Here is a 25,913-nt window from a genome sequence, read left to right on the forward strand (position 1 = left end):
TCTTCTTCTTTCTGACTTGTTTGAATGACCTTGGTGCCCGGAAGAGGCCTAAAAAATGTTATTAAAAGATTTTTTTAAAGTATAAATTGTAACCTTATAACGTTAACGAGAAAATTCAATGCCTTGATTCCAATGAAAATGAATGTAGGTGTAGCTTCTCAACCCTTGTCGGATTTCACTAAAAATTTTAAGGATTTCTCCATACTTTTTTTTAACGAAATAAGAGTTTCATAAAACAAATTCATAAGAGTACGCGAAGAACTGCAAATATTCGTCCTCCATTTACTATTGGTCTATTAGGTATGCTCCACTGATAATCGCCCCTCTCACAAGGATTAAAATATAATTCTCTCTCTCTCCGCTGTAAAATATTACCTTCAAATATTAACGAACTCCATCTAGAATATTTACTTAGCACATTTTTGTCTTCCTCAAGTAGATATGTACATAAATACCTATTTACTCTTTGTACACTCTATGTAAACCAATCCAAGCACAAGCAAAGGCCTGCCCAAAAATAAACGGAGCGGATAGAAAAAACATATACCTTCTCAGTGAAAACGAAAAACCTCAGTCGCCAAGTACAACAACAAAAAAATCCCTGTGTGATGGTTGGCTAAATCCTTAGTCACCAGAGTACGGAGGCACCTAATCGCATGTAATGCGCGCGCATAATCTCATTTCTTATCTGTTCGGTGCTGAATATATATGTATATAGAAGCACTGGCGAAGCCCTCTTCAATTTCATACACATGGCAAAAAGAAAAGAATGGAATAGAATAAGGAAAAGAAAAATCCTGAAATACACACTTGTGGTCATCGTACAACAGCCAACCAAGCAAAGGACATTTATCTGGGCTAGGTAAATACACTTCACCTTGCGACAATTGGAATTAGTAAGACGGGATGTGCTACTCGTATGAATGGGAAGGTACTTCCAAATATCAGAAGCCCCCCTCCTCCCGCTTGACAAAACATAAAGCGGCCAAGAGTGGGTGTAGCTTGTTAAGCAGAGCATAACAACCGAATTCGCATAGCATTCTTTGTTTTTGACTCAATTTGGCGTTAAAGTAAAACAACAAAAATCGCTTCAGTTATTTGTGTCCCAAAAACCCCCAAACCAAATACGAAAATCATACTTCTCTACTCTTTCTTCATCCGCATTGGTGGTGAGGCAGGCAGGCAGTATGTTTCACTCGCACTCTTTGTGCTGGCTGGCTGGCTGACAGGCAATGCAACATTGCAAGGTGCTTCCCTTGGGGGTACACATCCTCAGTAGACATCATCATCAGTCCAAAAACTCATCCTTACACAAAATTACATTTATCTCTGTGTGTGAGTTGGCTAAAGAATCTCGCTTACAAACAACAGCATAAATGTAAAGACGACAAATCCACTCGTATTTCTTGTTTGCAACTGCTGGCTCTTGGGAGACTTCTTTTGGGTGAATTTGCTATCGGAACATTTGCCAAAACTGGTTCCTACATGATGGGCTGGTTACAATTCATTTACATGTTGTACATTCTGCATTTGGGCCAGCCATACACTTGTTTTGGCAGACCCTTGGGCCATTACAGCAGCGTTGTAATCCATTTTGCAGTGGTGGTGGTAAATAGGTATTAAATGAGAGCGATACAGAGAGACTCCAATACACATGCATCCCCATGAAATTTCTCTTGAATTTGCTGCCAAGATTTCTCTTCGGATTTGTAAATGTAGTGGTGTTGTTTTGGTTGCACACATTGACAAAATGCCGGTTGCCGTTCTCAATGTGAGAAGTGTTCTCTTTTGTTACACTCTCATGAAATTTCTCTTTATCTTGAACAGCACTGGAATGAGTTAGCCCAAGGGATTAGCGTTTTTTTCATATTTTCCTTATCTGACTGGGGTTTAAGTGAATTTATTTGAACGCGTAGAGAGCGTTTTAAAGGTCCTTTTTAAATTTCTACTATGCGCCGCTTACGCTAATTTTATTTATTTGACTCATTAAGCAAGGAAGAATGGCCTTAGAAAGTAATGTAATTTAAAAGTTAAACAAGCGACAGAGATTTACCTAAGTTTTTCTTTTAAATCTTTTAGTGGACCAAAATTGTTCATGTCCGTTCCTTATCTAGTAAGATAAAAACATTATCACGGTTCGAATTTTTAGCACATCGGTTTATTTGAGATATAAGTATTATTTTTTCGAAATTTCGAAATAAATGAAGATTAGAACAAAATCGGTTATAGATTTCCCATCACCATTTTAAGGGAGTTATTGAATATTTTAACCTTTTATGTGGGAGATACCTTGATGAGTGAACCAATATTGTCAATTTTTACACCAGGCTTACGTATGATCTACACATTTTAGGGAAGCTATTATTATTATTTAAAATTTTGATAGTTTTTGGGGAAGTTACCACAATGAATGGCAAAAAATCAAACTGATCTGACGTAATCCTGATCTCAATTTTATTATTATTTATTTATTATTATTATTTTTTTTTTTTGAAAGGTTTGAGATTTTAGAAAGAGTAGATCCATATGTTTCTTTTACACACATCTTATTACAACATAGACATAAATCGGAAGTTATGTTAAACTTTTGTTGGGGAGGTAAGTATCATCTGACCTAAGTATCATCTAAACATCACGATATGTCAAATTTGAACTATATCGGGTACTCCCTTCGCTCAAGAAAAAAATTGTATTTGTTTGCAAAATTTTGAAGTTTATAGGAGAGGTACCATAGGGAGAGGTACTTTCGAGCTAGTAATATACGTTAATTTCAATGAAATTTATATTCTCTTCGATAGATATGAGGACATGATGAGATTTCCCCAAATGTCCTGAAACAGAATTTGTTCAAAAAGAAACAGAGTCATATTTTGGCCGTATCATATGATACATACAAACTGTACTTATAAAGTTGAGGGTATAATTATAAAGTAGGCATTTATATTTATTTGGAGGTGTGATTATTTATATGGAGGTGTGATCATCAATTTTGCAATTTTGGTCATCTTTACGAAGAAAAATTTTTCACAGTTATGTAAATATTAGGTCCTCTATATACCTCGTTCCACATATATATAACTCAGTTCATTTCAAAGTCATTTTTGAAAGTTTACGTTGGGCGCCACGGTGAAGTGCCAGTGTATCGTTTATTCCTGCCATAGTAAAGGTCCCGCATCTCGTTGCGTTTCTCCTCTGCCATTCAAGCAGTAGTATTATGATGTTTATAAATCTCAATGTGAAGAAAAAAATCCCCACAAAAAAGTTAAAGTAGCCCAATAATTTGGGGTCTTTTGATTATCCTAACTGAAAGAACTATAATTTAGCACTTTTATAAGATTTATCCAATCCTATGAATTTTAAGACACAATAAGAAACAATAATTTAATGACAGAACCGAACATAATGATATTTCCACTTGCTTACGGTGGGCGCCACTGTGAAGTCACAGTTACTAGTTTTTTTCTTTCGAATCGTCCGTGTTATTTTGTGGGTTTCGTTGGAATATCTGGCAACCATTTGTTTTGCTCTCCGTAGCAACTCTAAGCTTTCAACTGCCAAGAAAGATGAAAAACGTTTGAATCGTTCGTTTGATTTTTGCAGAATGAAATTTCCCAAAAGTCAACGCCCCTTTTTTCTTTCTTGTAGGTTTTGCAGGAATCCGTTCTTTCAGACAACCCATCATTCTTATTCAAGAAGAAGGTCCAGTATTTTGGGGCTCATCTCATTTGTATATTCAAGTCCCCATTAGTTTCTAAGAACTACGTAGAGAATTATGTTTTTTCTATGGTCAGGGATGTATGCTAGGACCTCGGTTGGGCTTCCCAATAGAAATATATTCTCAATTTTTTTCGAAATAACGTTGTTAGACCCTAAGTCTCTTTGGATCAAATCCATTTGAGAATATTTGGAGTCAATTTAGGGGTGTCCGTACTTCCGTCTGTCTGGCTGGCTGGTGCTTACGATAACTCTCGACTTACGATAACTTATTGTGAAGATGTGATATGTGGGACCGCTGGTACTTCGGCCACAACGTATTAACATTTGATATAAAACTCTAAGAACATGCGAAATAATATTCCAATTCATTTTAATAATAATAATAATAATAATAATAATAATAATAATAATAATAATAATAATAATAATAATAATAATAATAATAATAATAATAATAATAATAATAATAATAATAATAATAATAATAATAATAATAATAATAATAATAATAATAATAATAATAATAATAATAATAATAATAATAATAATAATAATAATAATAATAATAATAATAATAATAATAATAATAATAATAATAATAATAATAATAATAATAATAATAATAATAATAATAATAATAATAATAATAATAATAATAATAATAATAATAATAATAACGTTAGGGGCCGACCATGTGATACTCTACAACACTACAATATGTTATATAATCGAATGGTCATACAAAACGCTAGAATTATCCCCTGCCCTTAACTCTCTTCTCAGACGTGTCGATTGGCTTCAATTGTGTGATTAGGAATTTTTTTTTTAATTTTTGGTTCATTTAAACCGCTAAATAATTTGCGATCATCTCCAAAAGCAAGAGGCTGTTGTCGGGTTTCATAACATGCGAAAAAGTCTGCGATACTTTTCAAACTTTGTTCATCTAAATATTTCTGTCAACCAGAAATCTGATGTGAATATGGAATTTATTGGCTACTCCTTCTGGTTCCTTCCTCACAACAGGTTAAATTTTGATTTACAATTATTTGCGTAAACTTGGAAATAAATGTTAGATTTTCTTTAAATTTTGCATATTCCAAAGTTTTTGTTATATCAAAGAATTCACTTCCAATGTCGTGGCAATTGTGGTCTTCTGGTCTTCTTGTTTGACAATCGTTTGTTGATTCTTATGCCATCCGATTAGGAAATTAGGTATAAATGTGTATAATCAATTTTTTATACCCTCCACCTTGGAAAGGAGGGTATATTAACTTTGTCATTCCGTTTGTAACATCCTTAAATATTCGTCTTAGACCCCATAAAGTATATATATTCATAATCAGCATAAAATTCTAAGTCGATTTAACGATGTCCGTCTGTCTGTCTGTCTGTCCGTCTGTCTGTCTGTCCGTCTGTCTGTCTGTCTGTTGAAATCACGATACAGCCCACATTATTTGACGTAGAGCTCCAAAATTTAGCAGAGCTATTTGCATTGTGTCTAGGATGGTTGGTATTGAAAATGAGATATATCGGTCCACGTTCTGGTATAGTCCCCATATAACGGTACCTCCCGATATTCGGTATTTTGATGATTTATGCCACGTTTTTTCACGGATTTGTCTTAAAATTGGTATTTGTAGGTCATAGCAGGTCCCTGAGCGTGTGGCAAAACATTGCATGTATGGGTCCAAAATTTGGTATAGCCCCCATATAACGGTACCTCCAGATATTCGGTAATTTGATGATTTTTGCAACATTTTTTCACGGATTTGTCTGAAAATCGGTATTTGTTGGTCATAATGGGTTCCAGCTCCGGTGGCGAAACATTGCATGTATGGGTCCATGATTTGGTATAGCCCTCATATAACGGTACCTCAAGATATTCGGTATTTTGATGGTTTTTGCCACATTTTTTCACTGATTTGCCTAAAAATTGGTATTTGTGGGTCATAATGGGTCCTAGTTCGTGTGGCGAAACATTGTAATTATAGGTCCACGTTTTGGTATAGCCCCTATATAACGGGACCTCCCGATATTCGGTAATTTGATGATTTTTGCCACATTTTTTTCACGGATTTGTCTGAAATTTGGTATTTGTTGGTCATAATTGGTTCCAGCTTCGGTAGCAAAACATTGCATGGATGGGTCCATTATTTGATATAGCCCCCATATAAAGGTACCTCCCGATATTCGGTATTTTGATGGTTTTTGCCACATTTTTTCACTGATTTGTCTAAAAATTGGTATTTGTGGGCCATAATGGGTCCTAGTTCGTGTGGCGAAACATTGTAATTATAGGTCCACGTTTTGGTGTAGCCCCCATATTACGGTACCTCCCCATAATCGACATTTTAATGGTTTTTGCCACATTTCTTCTAATGTTTATTTTACCCTAAGGTGGAGGGTATTAAAAGTTTGGCCCGGCCGAACTTAATGTTTTTTTACTTGTTCTTCTTTACATTTTCCCTAATATTCCAGAACACAATTGTTGGTGAAGAAAAATTCCTGACATTTTTATAAAACAACTTGGGGGACTTAACTGCCCCCAGTAAATCCCATTCATAACTACAGCCTTCCCATAAATCATTCACACACAAACATATATTCGTTTGGGTTACAAATACTAACACAATGATGTTATAATCCTTAATCCTTCCACCCAAAAGGAAGGAAACGATGTAAAATGGGTTAACCCCCATCCACAACGCCAACACCATCACCACCACTACCAAAAACCACAAACACATGCAAAGCCATCTGCCAACACAATTTTTAAGAGTTAAGAGAGTTTAAGAGAACATTTCCAATAGCCATGGCGAGAAGCATTCAAAGAGCATGGCTAAAATACCACTACCAAAATAATGTCAACGCATACCATCACATTGTCGATTGCGGCAGTGGCGGCGGCGGTGTTCTGAAAGGAAAACAATGTTAAGAAAACAAGAAAAAACATGAAATTAATGCGAGTGTGGTAAAATATCAGTTGTGCGACAACTTGCGTTAGGTAAGCATGTTGTGACGCGCGTTTGCACAAAAGAATCGAAACGACAACGAAGACGACGACGGATGATAAAAACGCCGCTCCATGAACAACAGCAGCAACAATAAAACTAATAATACTAATACAACATAGATAGCAAATCCAACAAACAGCCGACCCCCTTCTCTTCTCCATCACCAAAATACAAACAAACCAGCAAAAGCGAGAAACGTTTGTTGTAACATTACAAACCGAAATTATTTTGTTTTCTAATGACATCGACGACAAATTATGTCTTGTTGCTGATGTGTGTTTGTTTTTTTTTTTTTTTGTTTTTGTTGTAACAATAAAAATCACAAAATATAGATATTTTGTTGTTGTTTAGTTTTCTATGGGACAGAGCGATTGATGATCATGTCGGTTTGGTATGATGAGAAGAAGTTCGATGATGATGGTGGTGTTGCTGGTTATGCTTTTTAGATAAATTCAATACAAATGAATTAAAACAAATTGACAATTGTAATTGATAACAGCAGCAGCAATAGCAACAGCAACAGCAATAAAAACAATAACATAACAGTCAATAATCAAGACAACGGCGTGAAATCAAACAACAACGTCGTGTCGATTTTGTATGGCGTGCGCGAAATGTATGACGGCAATGAAATCGTCGGTGACAGCAACACCAGCGGCGTCGGCACAAACAACACTTAGATTTAAACAACAAAACTAAAGAAACAAAATCATAGATGTTTGCTGTTTGTTTTTGTTTTCCTTCTGTCATCTACTTTTGCAAAGTGTGATAACAACAACAGCACCAATTACTATAACTAATTGTCAAAGCCTTAGACGTAGAAGAAGAACTAGTCGGTCTAAGGAGAGAAGGCAAAAAAAAAAAATAAATAAACTCTAGTTAAACATTTGCAAAATAACCAACCTACCAGCCCATCCGACCGACCAATCACTTGGGCCGTCTTCTAGGCAGGCAGGCAAAGTGAAGAGTCGTGGAGCACCAAAAGGCGACAACACCATTCGATTTGACAGCTTATCAGAGCGCATTTGACATTGCGTGTTGACAGTCATTGCATGGCGCCCGTTCGATCAAGTGCCCCGATATTTATTGAGTACAAACTTCTAACGAAAGAGCGAATGAGTAACGTAACACTTAGAGAACACACCAACTAAGTAAACGGATTGAACACAGATTAGCGTGGCATTAAGAGCAAACAAAATAAAAGATAAACAAAAGATAACAGATTTTTATGAAAAATAAAAATTTTATTTATTTACAAATAAATTAAAAAAATCAAGTGTTGCAAATTTTTTCCAAAAAAAAAAAAAAAAAATCCTGGAAAGTTTTGAAACACTTATTGTGCCGTTTTCAATTTTTTACTTACTTCCTAGTCGGGCGGTATTTTTTAATCGAATTCATAGCTGTAAAATAAGAACAGAAAACCAACAACAACTCCACAACGGCTAGTTGGTGTCACCTGTTTTTTGTCTTTCATCCTTCCTTCCTTCCTTCAAACTATTAATGGTCGGTCAATGTTTTACATCAAACAACAAACTGGCAGCTGTCACAAATTGCCTATTAAACTAAACATTAAAATAACAACAACAAGTAAAATTGCCAAGCCACCAAAAAAAGGGGAAAACCTAACATGATCTACCTGTAACAGAAGAAAAAACTAAAAATCCCAAAAATTGAAAATTAAAAACAAAAAAATTGTCACCCCTGTGAGCAAGGCTCAATGGAAACCCAGTTCTGAAAGCAAGAAATCTGCCTTTGTTTAGCGTATGCCAAATGAAGTTTAAGTGATTAGATTTATGGCTTTATGGTTACTAATTGGTTACACCCTCATTTGAAACCTTTGTACTAACTACCAAGACAAATCTATGACAATTTTACGGCCCAAACTAAGCCATTAAACTAAAAAAAACAAAAGACAGAATTTAAAATTAAAAAAAAAAAAAAATACTTTCATCTAAAGATAAACATAAACACTCAATTAAACTCCCATACAGCTTAGTTCATGGCGCCTAAAGGCCAAGATAAAAAATTCCAAAAAAATCATAAAATAAATCCGACGGCATTTAATATCAATAGCTAACATAAAATAACAATAAAATAATAATAAAAAATATTAAATAATAAAAACCTTTAAAACAAAAAAAACTTCAAGAAATTAATTAACCCAAACCAATATACGAAAAACACTTTCATCACTCCCCCCCCCACTCGGTCTATCTCTGTAATTATACGAAAAAACGGTTAAAGAAATGGATTTTCAAAGTGCTATGGAAACATTTGCCGAAGCATGGGTTGCTGCCAATGCCGGACAACAGGTATGTGTGTCTCTCATCTCAAACCAAAAAATATAATTTGTAAGAAATATGCCATTGACCACTGCTTCTTGTGTTTTGAGTCGTTAATATACTACCCATTTTAGACAAGTCATTCTTGTCATATTTTTTTGCGATATTTTTGAAAGGTGTTAATTAACAACCATCAATTTAGGCTGTACCTGGGGTATCCCTTAACAAGAGGACGACATGTGCAAAATAGTTGTTGGAAAACAATTTTTGGTATTCTGTTTAATTTTTTCAGCAATGTCCACCTATGTATGCATATGAAATGACTTCAGTGTCAATCATATGGCTAAAGAAGTTTTAATTATTTTTGTTGATACTAAATTATTTATCAATACTTCTGGAAGGAAAATGGCTTTGAGAGCCCATAAATAATTGGTCTTTAATAAATAAGAGTCACTAGAGAATTATGGATGGGAAAAAGCCCAAATCACAAAGAGATTTTTAATGGAAACCAAATTTAGGCACCCTAGATTCTTTAAAGGCAAATGGCGCCCAAATCGGATTTACATTAAAACCGTTATAATGTGCGTTATGATTTTATTTTATTAAGTGGACTAAGAAGAAAAGTTTAACATCAGTGAGCCGTTGAAGATCTTAAGCATTACCTGTAGGTACGAAAGGGCGTGAGCCGATAAATTCCAAATTCAAATCAGATCTCTTGTTCAGAAAGAGGTTTAGACATACAAAGTCTGAACAGAAAGGCTGACTTGTTTCGCAAGTTATATCCCTCATAACTTGCGTACTGAAAATGTTTGCCCTTCGTGTGGAGGTACCAGAAGCAGTGAGCCAATATCTATCATCTTCACACCAAATATTGTGTTGGAATAGATATTGGGATCTGTAAAATTTGAAGAGAATAGGATGCACATTTATTGAGCACTCAAAGTTTTGACCCCTTTGAGGGGGAGGTACTAGAAGGAATGGGCCGATAATGCCCATCTTCAAACTCGACCTATGTTTGAAAATAATTGTATGATGTACCAAGTTTGGACCTAATCGGATACTCCCTTCGAGAGTTATCGTGCGCATCAGCCAGCCAGACAGACAGGCAAGACACTCTAAATTGACTCAAAAATGTCCTGAAATAGATTTGGTCCAAAGAGACATAGGGTCTTAGCCGATGAGGCATATTTTGGCCATATCAATATAGCTGAGAGTATCAAAACATATAAAATACAAACAGTCATTTGTGGTCTTCTTTAAATCTCTCCAATGTGGAAAGTTTAACTGCCGAAGAATTTCCAATCAAAGGAGAGCTATATAAATTAAAGATATACTATATACGTCCTCTTTCTATTGAGTTATAATGATAACTTGATAACGATCATATGGCCTGTAGAGCAGTGCATTTTTAGTGGCTATAAACTCTTTTTCGGTTGCCACTTATATAGCAGGAAATGGCTTTCAAAACCATTTTCGTGGCTCAATAAACAAAATGTAATCGGTATTTACAAAATCCGAGGGGTATGATACCCTCCAGTCTTCGTCTGTGATAATGCGTATTTTTAAAATCAATTTTTCGGTGAAATAGACCCCATCTTCTGCAAAATATGCATTACATATACAACCTTTGCCGCGGTGTCGGGGCATTTTTGAATAGACTCCAACTGCAGAATCGTCTTTTTAAACGACTCCAGCTTGACTCCGAAAGTATTATCCTATTTATTCTATAAAACACTGTTAGTTTTATATTTTCGCCAATCTATTTGTGAACATATTAACTTAGTTAGCAGGACAAAAGATTTAGTCCTATAAAGTGTAACAATGCGAGAGATTTGGTCATATATTCAAAAATTTTAGACCATGGTTTCAATTGTAAATTGTAAAGCTATTACAATACTTCGCGAGGAAAAATCCTGAACCTCTAGATATATTTGAAATCTAAAAGTTCATTGCTAGGAGGCTTTATTAAACAGTCGACTTATATTCAACATTTTTCGTAACAAAAGGACGTACCTACTAAAAATCCGAAATGGCTACACCTGTCTGAAACATTTAGAATGCTTCAAAACCGGAGGACTACAATCCACATCCTAGACAATATAAATCGTTGAGCCAAATTTCAAAGCTGAAATGACAATCTATATTTCAATATATTAATTTGAGTTGTCATTCAAGTAAAAATTCAAAACATTTCCTAACATAGTATTCATATTTTAATCCATTTGCAATCGAAAGTCTTGCCTTAGGAGGCAACTATCGACTTGAGAAATATTAAATTTTTATGTTTTTTGAAGGGCGTTAGCTAATTTTTCATCATAGCAGATTCTTCTTGTGACAATGGCTGCAGACGGTATTTATCATTTTATACGGACAAAACGTACTTCATCGAAATAACAGTTTTAGGTCCTAGTACCCTTTGTACCATATCCGTTTCATGACATTTGGAGTCGATCTAGCGATGTCCGCCTGTCTGTCCGTCCATCTGGCCGAATGGTGCGCACAATAACAACCGAAGGGAGTATTCGATTTTGTCCAAACTTGGTACCTCGTAATATTATTATCAAACATAGATCGAGTTCGAAGATGGACAATATCGGTTCACTCTTTCTGGTACCTTCCCCACAAAATGTCAACATCAAAGAAAAATCCTAACTTTTGCATCAGTCCTAGGTCAGGTCAACATTTTGATAATTATAACTCTTATGGAATGTGAAGCGAGAGTCCGATTGTCGTCAAGTTTTGCAGATCTCATATTTCTACCAACACAAGATCTGGTATGTAGTACAGATAGAACAGAGCACCACTTCTAGTAATTTTGTCAAAAAAATTAATTAACTAGGAAACTCATAAAAGGAAATGAGCATCCGATTCCATTCGAACGTGGGACACCCGAAAATTTCTATCAATGCAAAGTCTGTTGTGGAAATGGAATATATCGGACCACTCCTTCTGGTAACACCACCACAAAAAGTTCAACATTTTGTATAACAAAACGGTGACACATCTCTACATCTTTGCTAACGCAAGATCTGGAGGGGAAATAATAAATATTGTACCTCTGGTCAAAATTTCCAATACTAATATCTCTCATAACTTGCGTTTCTTACCAAACCTGACACGTAGAATTATATGTATTGGCTTAGGACAGATGTGAAATGGGCAGTATTGGGTCATACCTTCCCCTCACATCTAAAGAGTCACTACTTTAAAAAAGAGTACAGATTTGCTTATTTTTACTACTACGGGGTCTTCCCTTCTCTTTTTTTGTGTGGGAATACTCCCTATTCACTACTGCTTGAAAAATTAGAGTGGGAGCAGGATCGCTGAAAATAGAGCAAGGGTTTGCTCTGAGCGGAAAACGTTTTATATTGTGGAAGAGGGGGACTAGTTGGGAAGACGTGAATATTGGGTTTGATCTTGTGCAGAAAAACCACATATATAGAAATACACCAACGTATAACCAAAAGTAAAAGAGTGCTCGGCACGAGTCGAATCTTCTCGGCACGAGTCGAATCTGCTCGATTTTGAAAGAATTTTGCTTCCCACTTAAAAAATGAGTAAAATATGCTCTCAATTGTTTTTCTGCTCCCAGAAGCACAATAGTTCGAATTCGAGTGGGTTCCATTTTTTGTTCAAATTTGACTGAGTTTATCGGAGACCTATTTTAAAAATCCATTTCTCAACTCATAATATATAATTAAATAAACGAAACTTGGCAGAGGGTAAACATGCCGAAATAAACGACTGCACTTTTTAAATTGGAACTTTTTTAAATTGGAACTTTTTTAACATGGAACGATTTTAAAGATGGGTTATATCGGTTCTCATTTGATACCCCCACAAATGGTAAAAATAAACAAAATGAGAAAAAATAAGTGATTTACAGAAAACGCATGCTGATAATCCTTTCGCATTATAATATTTGAATTAGCAACAGACCTGGGACAAAAAATCCACTTCTTATTTTATATCCTTCTCAAATAGTCAAAAAATTTCAAAAATATGAATCTCATTTAAATCACAACTAACGATTTAATTGAGATTCATTTTTGTTGGCCCAATTTGATTAAAACTTCGTCAAAATGGGATACACGGTAAACTTTTTTGGTAACAGGTCGCAATTACGGCCCGATCCTCACGAAATTAAAAATGGAGATAGGGTCAGGGCCAGAAACGAACCCTATTGTATTTGCTGTTGCTCTACATCCCACAATTATAGACCAATCGGTGGGAACTTTGTATGGGTTTAGAGCTTAGGACTGGGCATACCAATTTGGATGGTCATCGGACCATATTTCATAACGTTTTTTTGTAAAGAAAATACGACTATTCCCACTACACCTCGAATATTTTTAATCCTGGCGAAATCACAAATACACGGAAATGTCACTTCTGACGGTTTCACTGATGCTAATTTCCAAAATATCGCATATATAGCAAAATATATACATTCACATATATCAAAGAAGGGGATGTAAGTCAAGAACCGCTGGACTGACTTTTACAATTTTCATCAATTCGGAATGGATAAAATCTAAGAAAATCTCGTATAAATGTGCCAATAAAAAAGTGAATATTTTTGTTAGATTTTTTCAATTTTTGACATATTTTTATCGCATGTGATTTTCATACCCTACACCACAAGGTGGTCAGGTAAGGAAACGAGATAGACCATAGTTCCTTTTGATGATCTGCATAGAATCACTTTCTGAGTTGATTTATGCATGTCAGTCCGTCTGTCCGTCCGTCCGTCTGTCCATGAATTCGTGTGAACAAAATGCAGGTCGCATTTATTATCCGATTGAGATGAAATTTTGCAAACAACATTTGTTTGGCCCAAGGACGAACCCTATTGAAATTGGAGATAATCGGAAAAAATTTAGATATAGCTCCCATATATATCTTCGTCCGATTTGCCTTTTATTGTGCACCAAACGTGTAATATCAGCCCGAATAGTATGGATATTTTGCACATACAACCAAATTAGGCCTGAAAATAAGTATGCCAAATTTGATCGAAATCGGTTCAGATATAGCTATAGCTCCCATATATATTGCTTATTTTGGTCCTCCGCAGCCGTAATATGCACTCTGTAACAACAATATTTGGGGAAATATATCAGAAAAACCTTTGCTAAATTTTATCGAGATCGGTTCAGATTTGGATATAGCTCCCATATATAACTTCGTCCGATTTTCCATTTATTGTGCACCAAACGTCTAATATTTGCCCAAATGGGATGGAATTTAGCACTTACGACCGAATTGAGTCTAGAAGCTAGTGTGCCAAATTTGGTGATGATCGGTTCAGATATAGCTCCCATATATATTATTAATCCGATTTGTTGTATTTGTTACCCACAGCCGTAATATGCACTCCGTAACAACGATATTCAGGGAAATATATCAAAAACAGCTCAGAATAATCCTTGCCAAATTTTATCGAGATCGGTTCAGATTTGGATATAGCTCCCATATATATTTTTATACGATTTCAAATTAATTGTGCACCAAATGGGCAATACAAGTCCGAATTTAAAATATACAAATGCTTCGGCATATTTAGTCCTTTGAATTTTAAATTATAATTATAACCATAGCGTGTATGATTGAATTCTCCCATAAAAACTTTTAATTATTAAGTGGAGCTCAACTAAATTAGCAAAGTGGTGTAGGGTATCATAAAATCGGCCCCGCCCGACTTTAGGACTTTCTTTACTGGTTTCAATTTGACTTACAATTTTGAACACTATGTATTGAAGGTATTATATACAGGTCGCAATTATCGTCCGATCCTCACGAAAATTTGCATTGGGTAGCGTTAGGGTCAAAATTAAAGTCTACTGTTATGAATATGTAAATTTAGGGGTTCAAATGAAAAAAAAAAACATTTTATTGATTTTGCAGTCGCTCTATATGAGGAAGAGTTAGTTACAGGGAAGTAGTCGACATAAGTGAAAGTGGTCATAAAGGAGCATCCAATATATTGTAGTGTTGCAGGGTATCACATGGTCGGCCCTGCACGGCTACAGCCCTTACTTACTTGTTTTAATTTTCAAATATGTACATAGTAATTCATTTTAGTTATACATATCCTCGCTTAATTTTAAGGCATCTAAAAAAATTATTATTAGCTCTCAAAACTAAAAAGAGATTTTTAGTCCGCCATTTTTCTAATAATGTGCTTTATAAATAAATATATAAATAAATATATAAATAAATATATATATATAAATATATATAATAAAATAAAATATTTACAATAACTAATAAATTAGTTTCTTATCTTCTAAAAATATACATTTTTTTTTATTGCGTACAAAAATCAGTTTTAGCGGATTAGTGCAAAACTTGTCGATGATAACTTTATATTTATTGTTTAGTTTGATTTCGTTTTCTTTTGACATTTAAATTCAACTTCGCATTGCCTTTGTAATCTGTGACATTTGTTTGCAAAATAATGTGTGTTGAAACAATGGTAATCCCTTGAACTAAGCTTAAATTATTGTCAACAATTCCGTGCAATTTGCATTTTTGTAAAATAAAAAAAAAAAAAATAGATAGGAAATGTTGTGATTTTCTTAAAAAGCGCTTTTGTATGATTAAAAAAAAAAACAAAACCTACACATATGTCGCCACAAAGTTGTCACGGCTTTGGGTGGAGTTATGGACAATGCTTAAGCTACTAAACGCTAAACAAAGCGATGACAAAATCATTGCCACCTCTATTATCTATGGCAAACATATGCTGGACATTATTCTTTAATTCCCTGCGTAGTTTTTATCATTGGACAAAAATTAATCAAAAATCGATCTATAAATTCGTCAGACGCATTAGCTTTGTAAGCCTTTGACACACCGACTAAATGACGGCAGATGGACAAACGACAATTGAGTGTTATCAAAGTTCTATTAAACCCCCTCAGAAAAAAATGAAACAACTTAAGAAGTTATCAGCTAGTCTGAACGCTCACGTAAAGATATTTAACCAAAAAAAAAAAAAAAAAAAAAAAAAAAAAACCAAAACCTTCACATGGCCTAGATATCGATATCATTGGGTGGGTATTAGAAAGAAGCCACAACCCAACAATTGTACACATTAATAAAGTAAACACAACGCTTTCGCTCTAACAAGAAAACACACAAATTAAAAGATACATACGACGATAAAGGGATTGAGTTATACGGGGGTACAGTGGTTGACATAGTTTCCACAATTTAAAAAAAAATTACTTTCAAAGCATTTGGAAAATTTATATAAATTAATTAATAAATTTAGGACTATTGATATTTAAGTTTGTTTGTTATACTACATTTTTTTATCCACCTTACCACTGTGCCTCCATTAATTTTTCACCCTGTTCACCACAGTGTTTACATGAACTTTCCCCCACTTATATGCCTATCTCTCGTTCCGAACATTTCCCCAAGCATAATTAATCAAAAGACACAACTGAAAGGTGAAAAAAATTACAAAATTTATTTGCAGATATAATTCGCTCATATGCGTGTTGTCACCGACGCTAAGCTGAACGAAATTGACATTTTTATTTAAGTCTTATGATTGTTTCGTTTAACACAACAAAACGAAGAGAAGAAAAAAAACGCTTTTTTTAAACTAGATTAAGATAAGCGAAAATTATCATTTTTGTTGGTTGTCATTTTTGGTATGTCTTGTGGGGTTTTCTTGTTTTTTTTTTTTTTGTTAATTGTACCGATTATAATAAATTAGTGTACTTATGTATATCTCTAAGAGTTTTTAAGTGCATAGGAGGTGTTCAGTTTTGGCGTGATGACAATTTGAAAACTGGGCAATAATGAAGTAGCAATATATAATGCAAATGTTCGATTATTGAAATATATTGCGACTTCTTTTATGATTCAAATTTTTTACTTTCTATGAAGTTGGTTCGGAAAGGAATGGTCCGATATTATTCATTTTGTACCGGAACTAATTAAATATGATATAAATATTGCCACGTGCCAGGTTTAGACTATATCGGCTACTTCCTTCACTTTATTTGAAATACGAGGTAGTTTTTAAAAGTAAAAAAGCAGTAAGTTCCGCCCGGCCGAACTTTAAATACCCTCCACCACTTCTAACGAATTAGAAAATTTTCAAAAAAAAAAAAAATAAATAAATAAATAAATAAAATCCATTAAAAATTCTGTTAAAATATATAAAATATTTAAAACACCTAACATCGGAAGTGCCGTTATATGGGGAGATATACGATATTTTGGACCTACAAATCTATGTCTGGGGGTAAAGTAATCACAAAGAACTCTTTGTGTGAATTTCAGACAATTCAGTTGAAAAATGCGGCTGAAATTAGCAAAATACCGAATATGGGGGGGGTACCTTTTTATGGGGGATATACGATATCGTGGACCTATACAGATAATTCTATTCCAGGGGATAAAGTACTCACAAGGGGCCCCTTGTGTGGAATTTTAGACAAGCCGAATATGAGGGGTACCGTTTTATGGGGGATATACGATATCGTGGACCTTTATAGACAACTAGCTGAACCCGGTGCGCTTCGCTACCCCTTTTGATTTTATATGCATTCAAAATTTTATTTACGAATATATGTTGGTTAAAAAAAAAAAAAAAACAAATTAAAAATTAAAAAAAAAAATATTGCACCATTTTAATGCGTAAATAACCAAAACCATTAGAAAAGCAGTAACATGACATACATACACGAAGGGTTTGTCTTTCGGATTTATTTATTTCATAGCAAATACCAAGCGTGCAGTAAACTGCAATCTTTTGAATTTGAGTGTCATTTCTATCATTTCAATTAGTGAATTCGAGATAGCAACATACTTCGCCGTAATAAGAGTATTTCAAATCAATTTTTGTGTTGGTTTTTAGTGTTAGCCTAAGGCGTTGTGGGTCAATGGTTCTTATAAAAATCATGTCCCAATCTGATCCGATTTAAATATAATATATATTTCATTGAAATTGGTGCGTCCAATATGTGAAATCATAACTAATTTCCAATTAATTTGTCACATTTATTATTGTAACCAAATTCCGCCACACATTCTGAATTTCATTGGTATCGGTCATATATATCATGTTTGGTGCATAACATGTATGAAATCGGCCGAAATATATATGCTAACTATATTCAAACCTCAACTGATCAATATAATTTGGCAATTTTTTCTGGTGCCAAATTTTGTCTCTCTCGCTTTGGGTGCAACAAATATGTGAAATCGGCTGAGTATATATATATGGGAGCTATAATCAAATCTGAGCGTATTTGAATATAATTTGTCAAATTTATTTTTGTACCAAATTTAGCCACTCGTGCCGAATTTCATTGGAATCGGAAATACGTATCGTGTTTTGTGCATCAAATATGTGAAATCGGCGGAAAATATATATGGGAACTATATCCAAATCTGAACCGATTTTAATATAATTTGACTAATGTATTTTCTAATCAAAATCCCGTTACATATTCCAAATTTCTTTGGAATCGAACATACATATCGTGTATGGTGCATAGAATACATGAAATCGGCCGAAAATATATATGAGAGCTATATCCAAATCTGAACCGATTTCAATTTAATTTGACAAATTAATTTTGGCTCCCAATTCCGTTACTTATTTTAAATTTCATTACAATTGGAAATACATATCGTGTTTGGTCCACCAAATACATGAAATCGGCCGAAAATGTATATGGGAGCTATATCCAAATCTGAACCGATTTCAATATAATTTGGGAAATCAATTTTTTAGATAAAATCTATCACACGTTTCAAATTTCATTGAAATTGGGGATACATAGCGTGTTTGGTGCATCAAATGCTTGAAATCGGCCGAAAATATATCTGGGAGCTATATCCAAATCTGTACCGATTTCAATATAATTTGACAAATTTATTTTCGGATTAAATCCCGTCACACATTCCAAATTTCATTGGAATCGAACATTCATATTGTGTTTGAGGCATCAAATGAAAAAAATCGGTCGAAAATATATATGGGAGCTATATCCAAATCTGAACCGATTACAATATAATTTGGCAAACTTATTTTTGTTCCAAATTCCGTTACGTATTCCAAATTTGGAGACTGTATCTTGAACAAATCAGTAGATATGTGCATATAAAATCTAAATTTTTGGGAGGTACCTCCGATTCTGATGCTATATCTCCAGTTCCAAGTGGAAATTCAAAAATGTATATAGCCTATGTTACTTTCAGGCGATGTTGCAGTATACATGGAAATTTTCAGGAAAATCTATTCAGCGGTTTTCGAGTCCATAAATTACAAACAAACAAACAAACAAACAAACAAACAAACATACAAACATTTTCCTCTTTTATAGATATAGATTCTATTTCAAAGGGACAAAGTACTCACAAGGGACTCCTTGTGTGGAATTTCAGACAATTCCATTGAAAAATGTGGTTAAAATCATCAAAATATCGAATATCGGGGGGTACCGTTATATGGGGACTATACGATATCGTGGACCGATATTGCCTATCTTCGTACTTGATCTGCCTGCAGACAAAAGACAGATCCTATCTTAATTCGTTTTGACTGTAGCGTGATTACAACAGAAGGACAGACATGGCTAAATCGTCTTAGAATTTTACGCTGATCAAGAATACATATATATTGGAATGACGGAATGGCGGAGGGTAGAAAAAATGTTGAAATGTATGTGAGGCATTAGATATAGTGGACCGAAGTGTTGCATTTTCACATTTCACCTAACACAGATATAAATATTGGTTTTGGCAAAATTACAAGAAAATCGAAATATTCAATATTCAGCATGTTGTGAAGAATCACTGATATGTTTCACAAGTTATGAGAGATAAAAGTCTTGAAAATTGTGAGCCTGTGTGAGTGGCCAAGTTACCAGAAGGGGTTCACAGAAATATATCATCTTCCCAACAGATCTTGCGTTGGCAAAAAGTGTTTGTATCTGTTGAAGAGAGTAGGAAGCTTATTTCGCCTTCCTTTAGCGTTTGGTTTTTCACAATCTTGAAACCTATGTGGGGGAGGTACCAGAAGAAAATATCCCATTTCTACTATCTTTATAACAGATATTGTGTTGATGGAAATATTGAGATGTGGCAAGTCTGAATGAAATCAAATTTTAATTTTGCGCTTTATGTTTTTCATGGGTATTCAAAATGTTGACCATTTGTGGGGAAGTACCAGAATGAGTAGACCGATATATTCCATCTTTACAGCATATCTTGTGTTAATAAAAATAATAGTATGTATGAAATATGGAGGGAATATTTCGGATTTTAAAATCGTTTTGGTTATTCAAAACGTTGACTCCTTTTGTTGGAGGTACCAGAAGAAATGGTCCGATCTCTACCATCTCTATGACATATATTGCGTTGATAGAAATATTGAGATGTGTCAAGTGTGAATTGGATCGGATATTAATTTCGCGTTTTATGAGCTTCATGGATATTCAAGATTTTGAATATTTGTCCGACGTACAGACGGCCATCGTTAGATCGACTCCAAATAACCTGAAATGGACTTGGCCAAAAGAGACATATTAAAACAATTATTTCGATGAGGCACATTTCGGTCGTATTAAAAACATCACTTGGTCAAAGTGGCTATGCTTCTAGTCTGTCCTAAACTCGAATTCCATCCTTGTCGATTTTTCTTTAATTATGACCTGTAGAACGACTGAGGCAAATACTCACTTTTTGATTCATCCCCTTAAATATTTTTTGGACATCTTCAAAATAATTAGGTTTCAATTCTGACCTTAATAATACTTTTTAATCAGAGGGAACTAATATATGGAATGTATATCCAACAAAATTTAAAAAATTTAAAGAATGATATTAACTATTTGTTGCACAATAAACATTAAATCGAATAAAGATATATATGATAGCTCTGAAATCCTCTCGAAATCCAAACCGATCTTGATGAAGTTTGGTAGAGATATTTCTAGGCTATATCTGATATATGGTTTCAAATATCGTTGTTGTAGAGCATATATTACAAATTTAAGGGGACTTAAAGCACAAATCTGTTGAAACATATATATTGAAGCTATAGCTATATCTGAACCGATTTTTACCAAATTTGGAATACTCTCATCTGATTTCAATTCGATCAGATGTGCCAAAATCCATTACATTTTGGTGAATGCTACACATATGGGGCACGTTAAAATTGAAATTGAACGAAGATATATATATGGAAGCTATATCTAAATTTGAACCGAAATTCACCAAAACTGCTAGATATACTGCTATTAAAATTCATTTGATTCGGTCTGATAGAACGCATTCGGTACACAATATATATGCGATCATACCCTGTAAATATTAAACAAGTAAACAACACTTGAAATATTTCAAAAAAAAAAAAATCCGTCGAAAAATACCGCTCAAATTTAAACCACTATATGGAAGCTATACGAAGACGTGGTCCTGTATAATTCCGAACTTCAAATACGAAATTTGAAACCATTTCGGTAAATAATGTCGCTAAAATCATCAAAATACCGAATATCGATATCGTTACATGTGGCATATAGGAAGACGTGGACCTACAGAGACAATTTTTTGTTCCAGCATTTAGTACCCAAATAAGAAATTTAAAACAAATCCGATAAAAAAAATTAGCTTAAATCATTAAAATATACGAAAGCGGGACCCACATGATCCATTTACGAACTTATCAAATTTTTAGTCTTCTGTGTCAATTAGTCCCACAGTATGGTGGAGGGTATTAAAAAAATCTTTTATTGGCATCCTTTTTGTGATTGTTTTAGTTGTTATTCCATTCTGCCAATAGACCATTCTGGGTTGGTGAAAATTATCAAAATCCGTCCAGCTGTTCTTGAGTTATAAGCGGTATAACTTACATCCTCTTCTTTGATATGTGAGATTGTATATATTTTGCTTTAGATGAGATATTTTGGATATCAGTATCAATATAAAGGTCAGAAGACTTTTTCGAGTATTTGTGATTTCGCAGGAATTGAAAATATTCGGTGTTGAGGGGAAATGTTCGTATTTTGTTAACAGAAATGATGGTGTTTTTCATTCGATGACCATCCAAATTAGTAGGTCACTCACCGCTAAAAACAGCACCATGCGACCTCTGGAGCAACTGTAAAATCAAGGAAATTTACTGTTTTTGGTTTATTTAAGCTCCTAAACCCCTATTCGGACCATATCCTCACATCTATGCAAAATTTCTTGAGAATCGGACCATAATTGCGACCTGTAGTGTGATTACAATTTAACATGGACAGACGGATGGATGGACAAACATAGCTACACCAACTCACAAAGCTACTCCAATGTCTCAGACCAATAGTTCGAGGTGTTACACTACCCAATTTAACTTGTAATGTTGTGGGGTATTATAAACATTATTTCGAGACGATTCGATACAAGTAGAAGTGCAAACTTTCGGGTTTCTCTAATCAGGCGAATGTCATATAGAACCCTTTGACATTTCACCGATGATCTGTGAGCTACACCTAAACATGGACCTATATATTCCATTTTAAAAGGCTATACATCTTAAGAGTACTGCAAATGTCTATGGCAATTTACATCTACATTATCATCTATTGTGACCTCAATGTATCGACTTCGATTTTTATGCTGACCACTAATATATGTATTTTATAGAGTCACCAGCCAATATATGATATATGTCATGCGTCATATGTTCAATTGCACCTCTTCTTTTCGATAAAACATTATGTGTAATTGTAACCCCCATCAGGTATTTCATCATACCAATACCAGATTTCATGATTACCCTTTTCAACTGGCAATCCCCCAGTGACACTGGTAGGGTAAAAGAAACACAACAACAAAAACAAGAACCCCACCAAAAGCACAACTAAACTAACAACAACAAACATACAACCAAATAGAAGTGTCTGTATATCAATTATAAAACGTTTAATTTTATTGTTGTGATAATATGTTAAAAAAATGTTGTTATATCTCCGACGAACATACCCTAAATATCATTTAGATAAGGCATACAATTTTGCTGTTGTTATTGCTGTGGTTGTTGGTGCTGCTGTTCTGCTTTTTGTTAAATAGAAAAGAAAACCAGTAAGGAAAGCTCAAAAGTCGGGCGGGGCCGACTATATGATACCCTACACCACTATGCATATTTAGTAGAGCTCTCGTAAAAAGGTTTATACAGAGCATTTCAGAACTCTATGAGATATTTGGTACAAAATCAAAACCTATTTAATTCTATCGTGCATTTTACGATTTTTTATATCTGAACCGATTTTCGCCAAGTTTGATGTATTTGATTCTAGGCTGAATTCGGTCAGATTTGCCAAAACCCAGGACATTTGGGCTGATATTGGGCATTTGGTGCGCAATCAACACGAAATTGGATGAAGATATATATAGGAGGTATATCCAAATCTGAACCGATATTTGTAAAACTGAAAAAGATGATATTTCTTGGCTGCATCTGATACCAAATATTATTCTTGTATCGTACATTTTACGAATTTGAAGGACTTAAAGTACAAATCGGATGAAAGGTATATATAGGAGCTATAGCTGTATCCGACCGATTTTCACTAAATTTGATGTACCAATATTAGCCATTTGCTGCACATTTAATCCGAAATCGGATGAAGATATATTTGGGAGCTATAGCTATATCTGAAACGACTTTTACTAAAATTGGTGTCCTTGCCTCTAGGCTGAATTTGGCCAGATATGCCAAAATTCATGCCATTTCGAGTGATATTGGCCATTTGTTGCACAATTAACTCGAAATCGAATGAAGATACATATGGGTGCTATATCCAAATCTGAACAGATTTTGAGAAAATTAAAATCGACTACTTTTGGGCTTTATCTGATAACTGGTTCCAAATATCATTTCTGTGGAGTGCATATTACGAATGTGAGAGATTTAAAGACGAAATCGGATGAAACATATATATGGGAGCTATAGCTATATCTGAACCGATTTTTACTAAAATTGGTGTACTTGCTTCTAAGCTGGTTTCGGTCGGATTTGCCAAAATTGATGCTATTACGGCCATTTGGTGGTCAATAACCCGAAATCGGATGAAGATATATATGGGAGCTATATCCAAATCTGAACCGATTTCGATAAAATTTAAAACAGCTATTCCTGTGCTCCATCTAATACCTGGTACCAAATATCACGGTTGTGGAGTGAACATTACGAATGTAAGGACTAAAACACTAAATCGGATGAAACATATATATGGTTGCTATATCTATATCTGAACCGATTTCAATTTGATATACTTGCTTCTAGGCTGAATTTGGTCCGATGTACTAAAATTCAGTCCATTTGGACTTATATCGGCCATTTGGAGCACAATTAACCCGAAATCGGATGAAGATATATATGGGAGCTATATCCAAATCTGAACCGATTTTCTCCAAATTTGTTGTATTTACTTTAAGGCTAATCTCGGTCACATGTGCCAAAATTCGGGCCATTTGGGCTGATATTGGCCATTTGGTGGTCAATTAACCCGAAATCGGATGAAGATATATATGGGAGCTATATCCAAATCTGAACCGATTTCGATAAAATTTAAAACAGCTATTTCTGTGCTCCATCTAATACCTGGTACCAAATATCACGGTTGTGGAGTGCATAGTAGGTATGTGAGGGACTTAAAGATCAAATCGGATGAAAGATATATATGGGAGCTATAGCTATATCTGAACCGATTTTCTCCAAATTTGATATACTTGCTTCTAGGCCGAACCCGGTTGGGTGTGCCAAAATTCAGGTAATTTGGACTGATAGTGGACATTTGGTGCTCATTAAACCCGAAATCGGATGAAGATATATATGGGAGCTATATCTAAATTTGATCCGATTCTCACCAATTTCAATAGGGTTCGTCCTTGCGCCAAGAAAATATTGTTTGGAAAATTTCATCTCAATCGGATAATAAATGCGACCTGCATTTTGTTCACAAGAATACATGGACAGACGGACGGACGGACGGACGGACGGACAGACGGACGGACATGCATAAATCGACTCAGAAAGTGATTCTATGAAGGTTCTCAAAAGTAACTATGGGTCTATCTCGTTTCCTTCTCCATGTTACAAACAAATGCACAAAGACATAATACCCTTACCACTATGTGGTGTAGGGTATAAAAATGTTAATACAGATATAGCTGGATTTATAATGCAAAATCTCAGCAACATGCAATGTGATTTGATTTTAGTTTTGAAAATAAAAAACTAAACATTTTTCTATTCAGGTTTATTTTATAAATTAGCCCGGAGATAGGTATTTATTCGGTTTTACTTTTTTTATTAAACAAAAGCACATTTGCCTCAACCGAGAATAATAAATTAATGATTTAATCTGTTGTGATAAAGTGATTAGGCTTTTATATTATCTGCAGGTTAATTCCCTTGGTCTGGGGTGGGGGGTTAGTCATAAAAACGCCTTTATTGTGGTTTCTGAGTATTAATTCAAATTCTATGAAAAAACCACACGAATCGATGTATTGACAATGCCAACTACATTTAAATAAACGGATTTGGGATTTTTTTTTATTCTTCTCTTATGACAAATACCAAAAGCAGATTAATACATGAATAACTAACTAACTGATATAATTAGAAGAAGAACAACAAAAATCAATGGCCACTGTTCGCATTTAGCTGTCGAACGAACGAGCAGAGTACATCCCCAATGCGGCGGCATTTTTAAAAAGATTTTGTTTCAGATATTAGCCATAAGTTTAGAAATATGTTAAGCTTTTAATCTCTTTATTGTTTACAGCAGAGAAATATGAGAAGTTACCTTATTTCTAATCGATAGTCGGTATCTGAATTATGTTGAACCGAAAAAAATAGTAGCAGATTTAT

At 34.4% G+C, this 25,913-nt stretch overlaps 1 protein-coding gene across 1 annotated transcript in view; it reads left to right on the forward strand.

Annotated features, from left to right (window-relative positions):
- The first annotated feature begins 6,688 nt into the window (after nucleotides 1-6,688).
- Nucleotides 6,689-25,913, forward strand: part of LOC101899338 (uncharacterized) — a 291,344-nt gene continuing 272,119 nt past the window's right edge. The window contains exon 1 of the mRNA XM_005176626.4: nucleotides 6,689-9,043. Within this exon, the coding sequence (XP_005176683.1) occupies nucleotides 8,978-9,043 (66 nt within the window). The 5' untranslated portion in view covers nucleotides 6,689-8,977. The remainder of the gene's footprint in view (nucleotides 9,044-25,913) is intronic.

This window comes from Musca domestica, unplaced genomic scaffold, assembly GCF_030504385.1.
Source record: "Musca domestica strain aabys unplaced genomic scaffold, Musca_domestica.polishedcontigs.V.1.1 16, whole genome shotgun sequence".
Taxonomy (NCBI): domain Eukaryota; kingdom Metazoa; phylum Arthropoda; class Insecta; order Diptera; family Muscidae; genus Musca; species Musca domestica.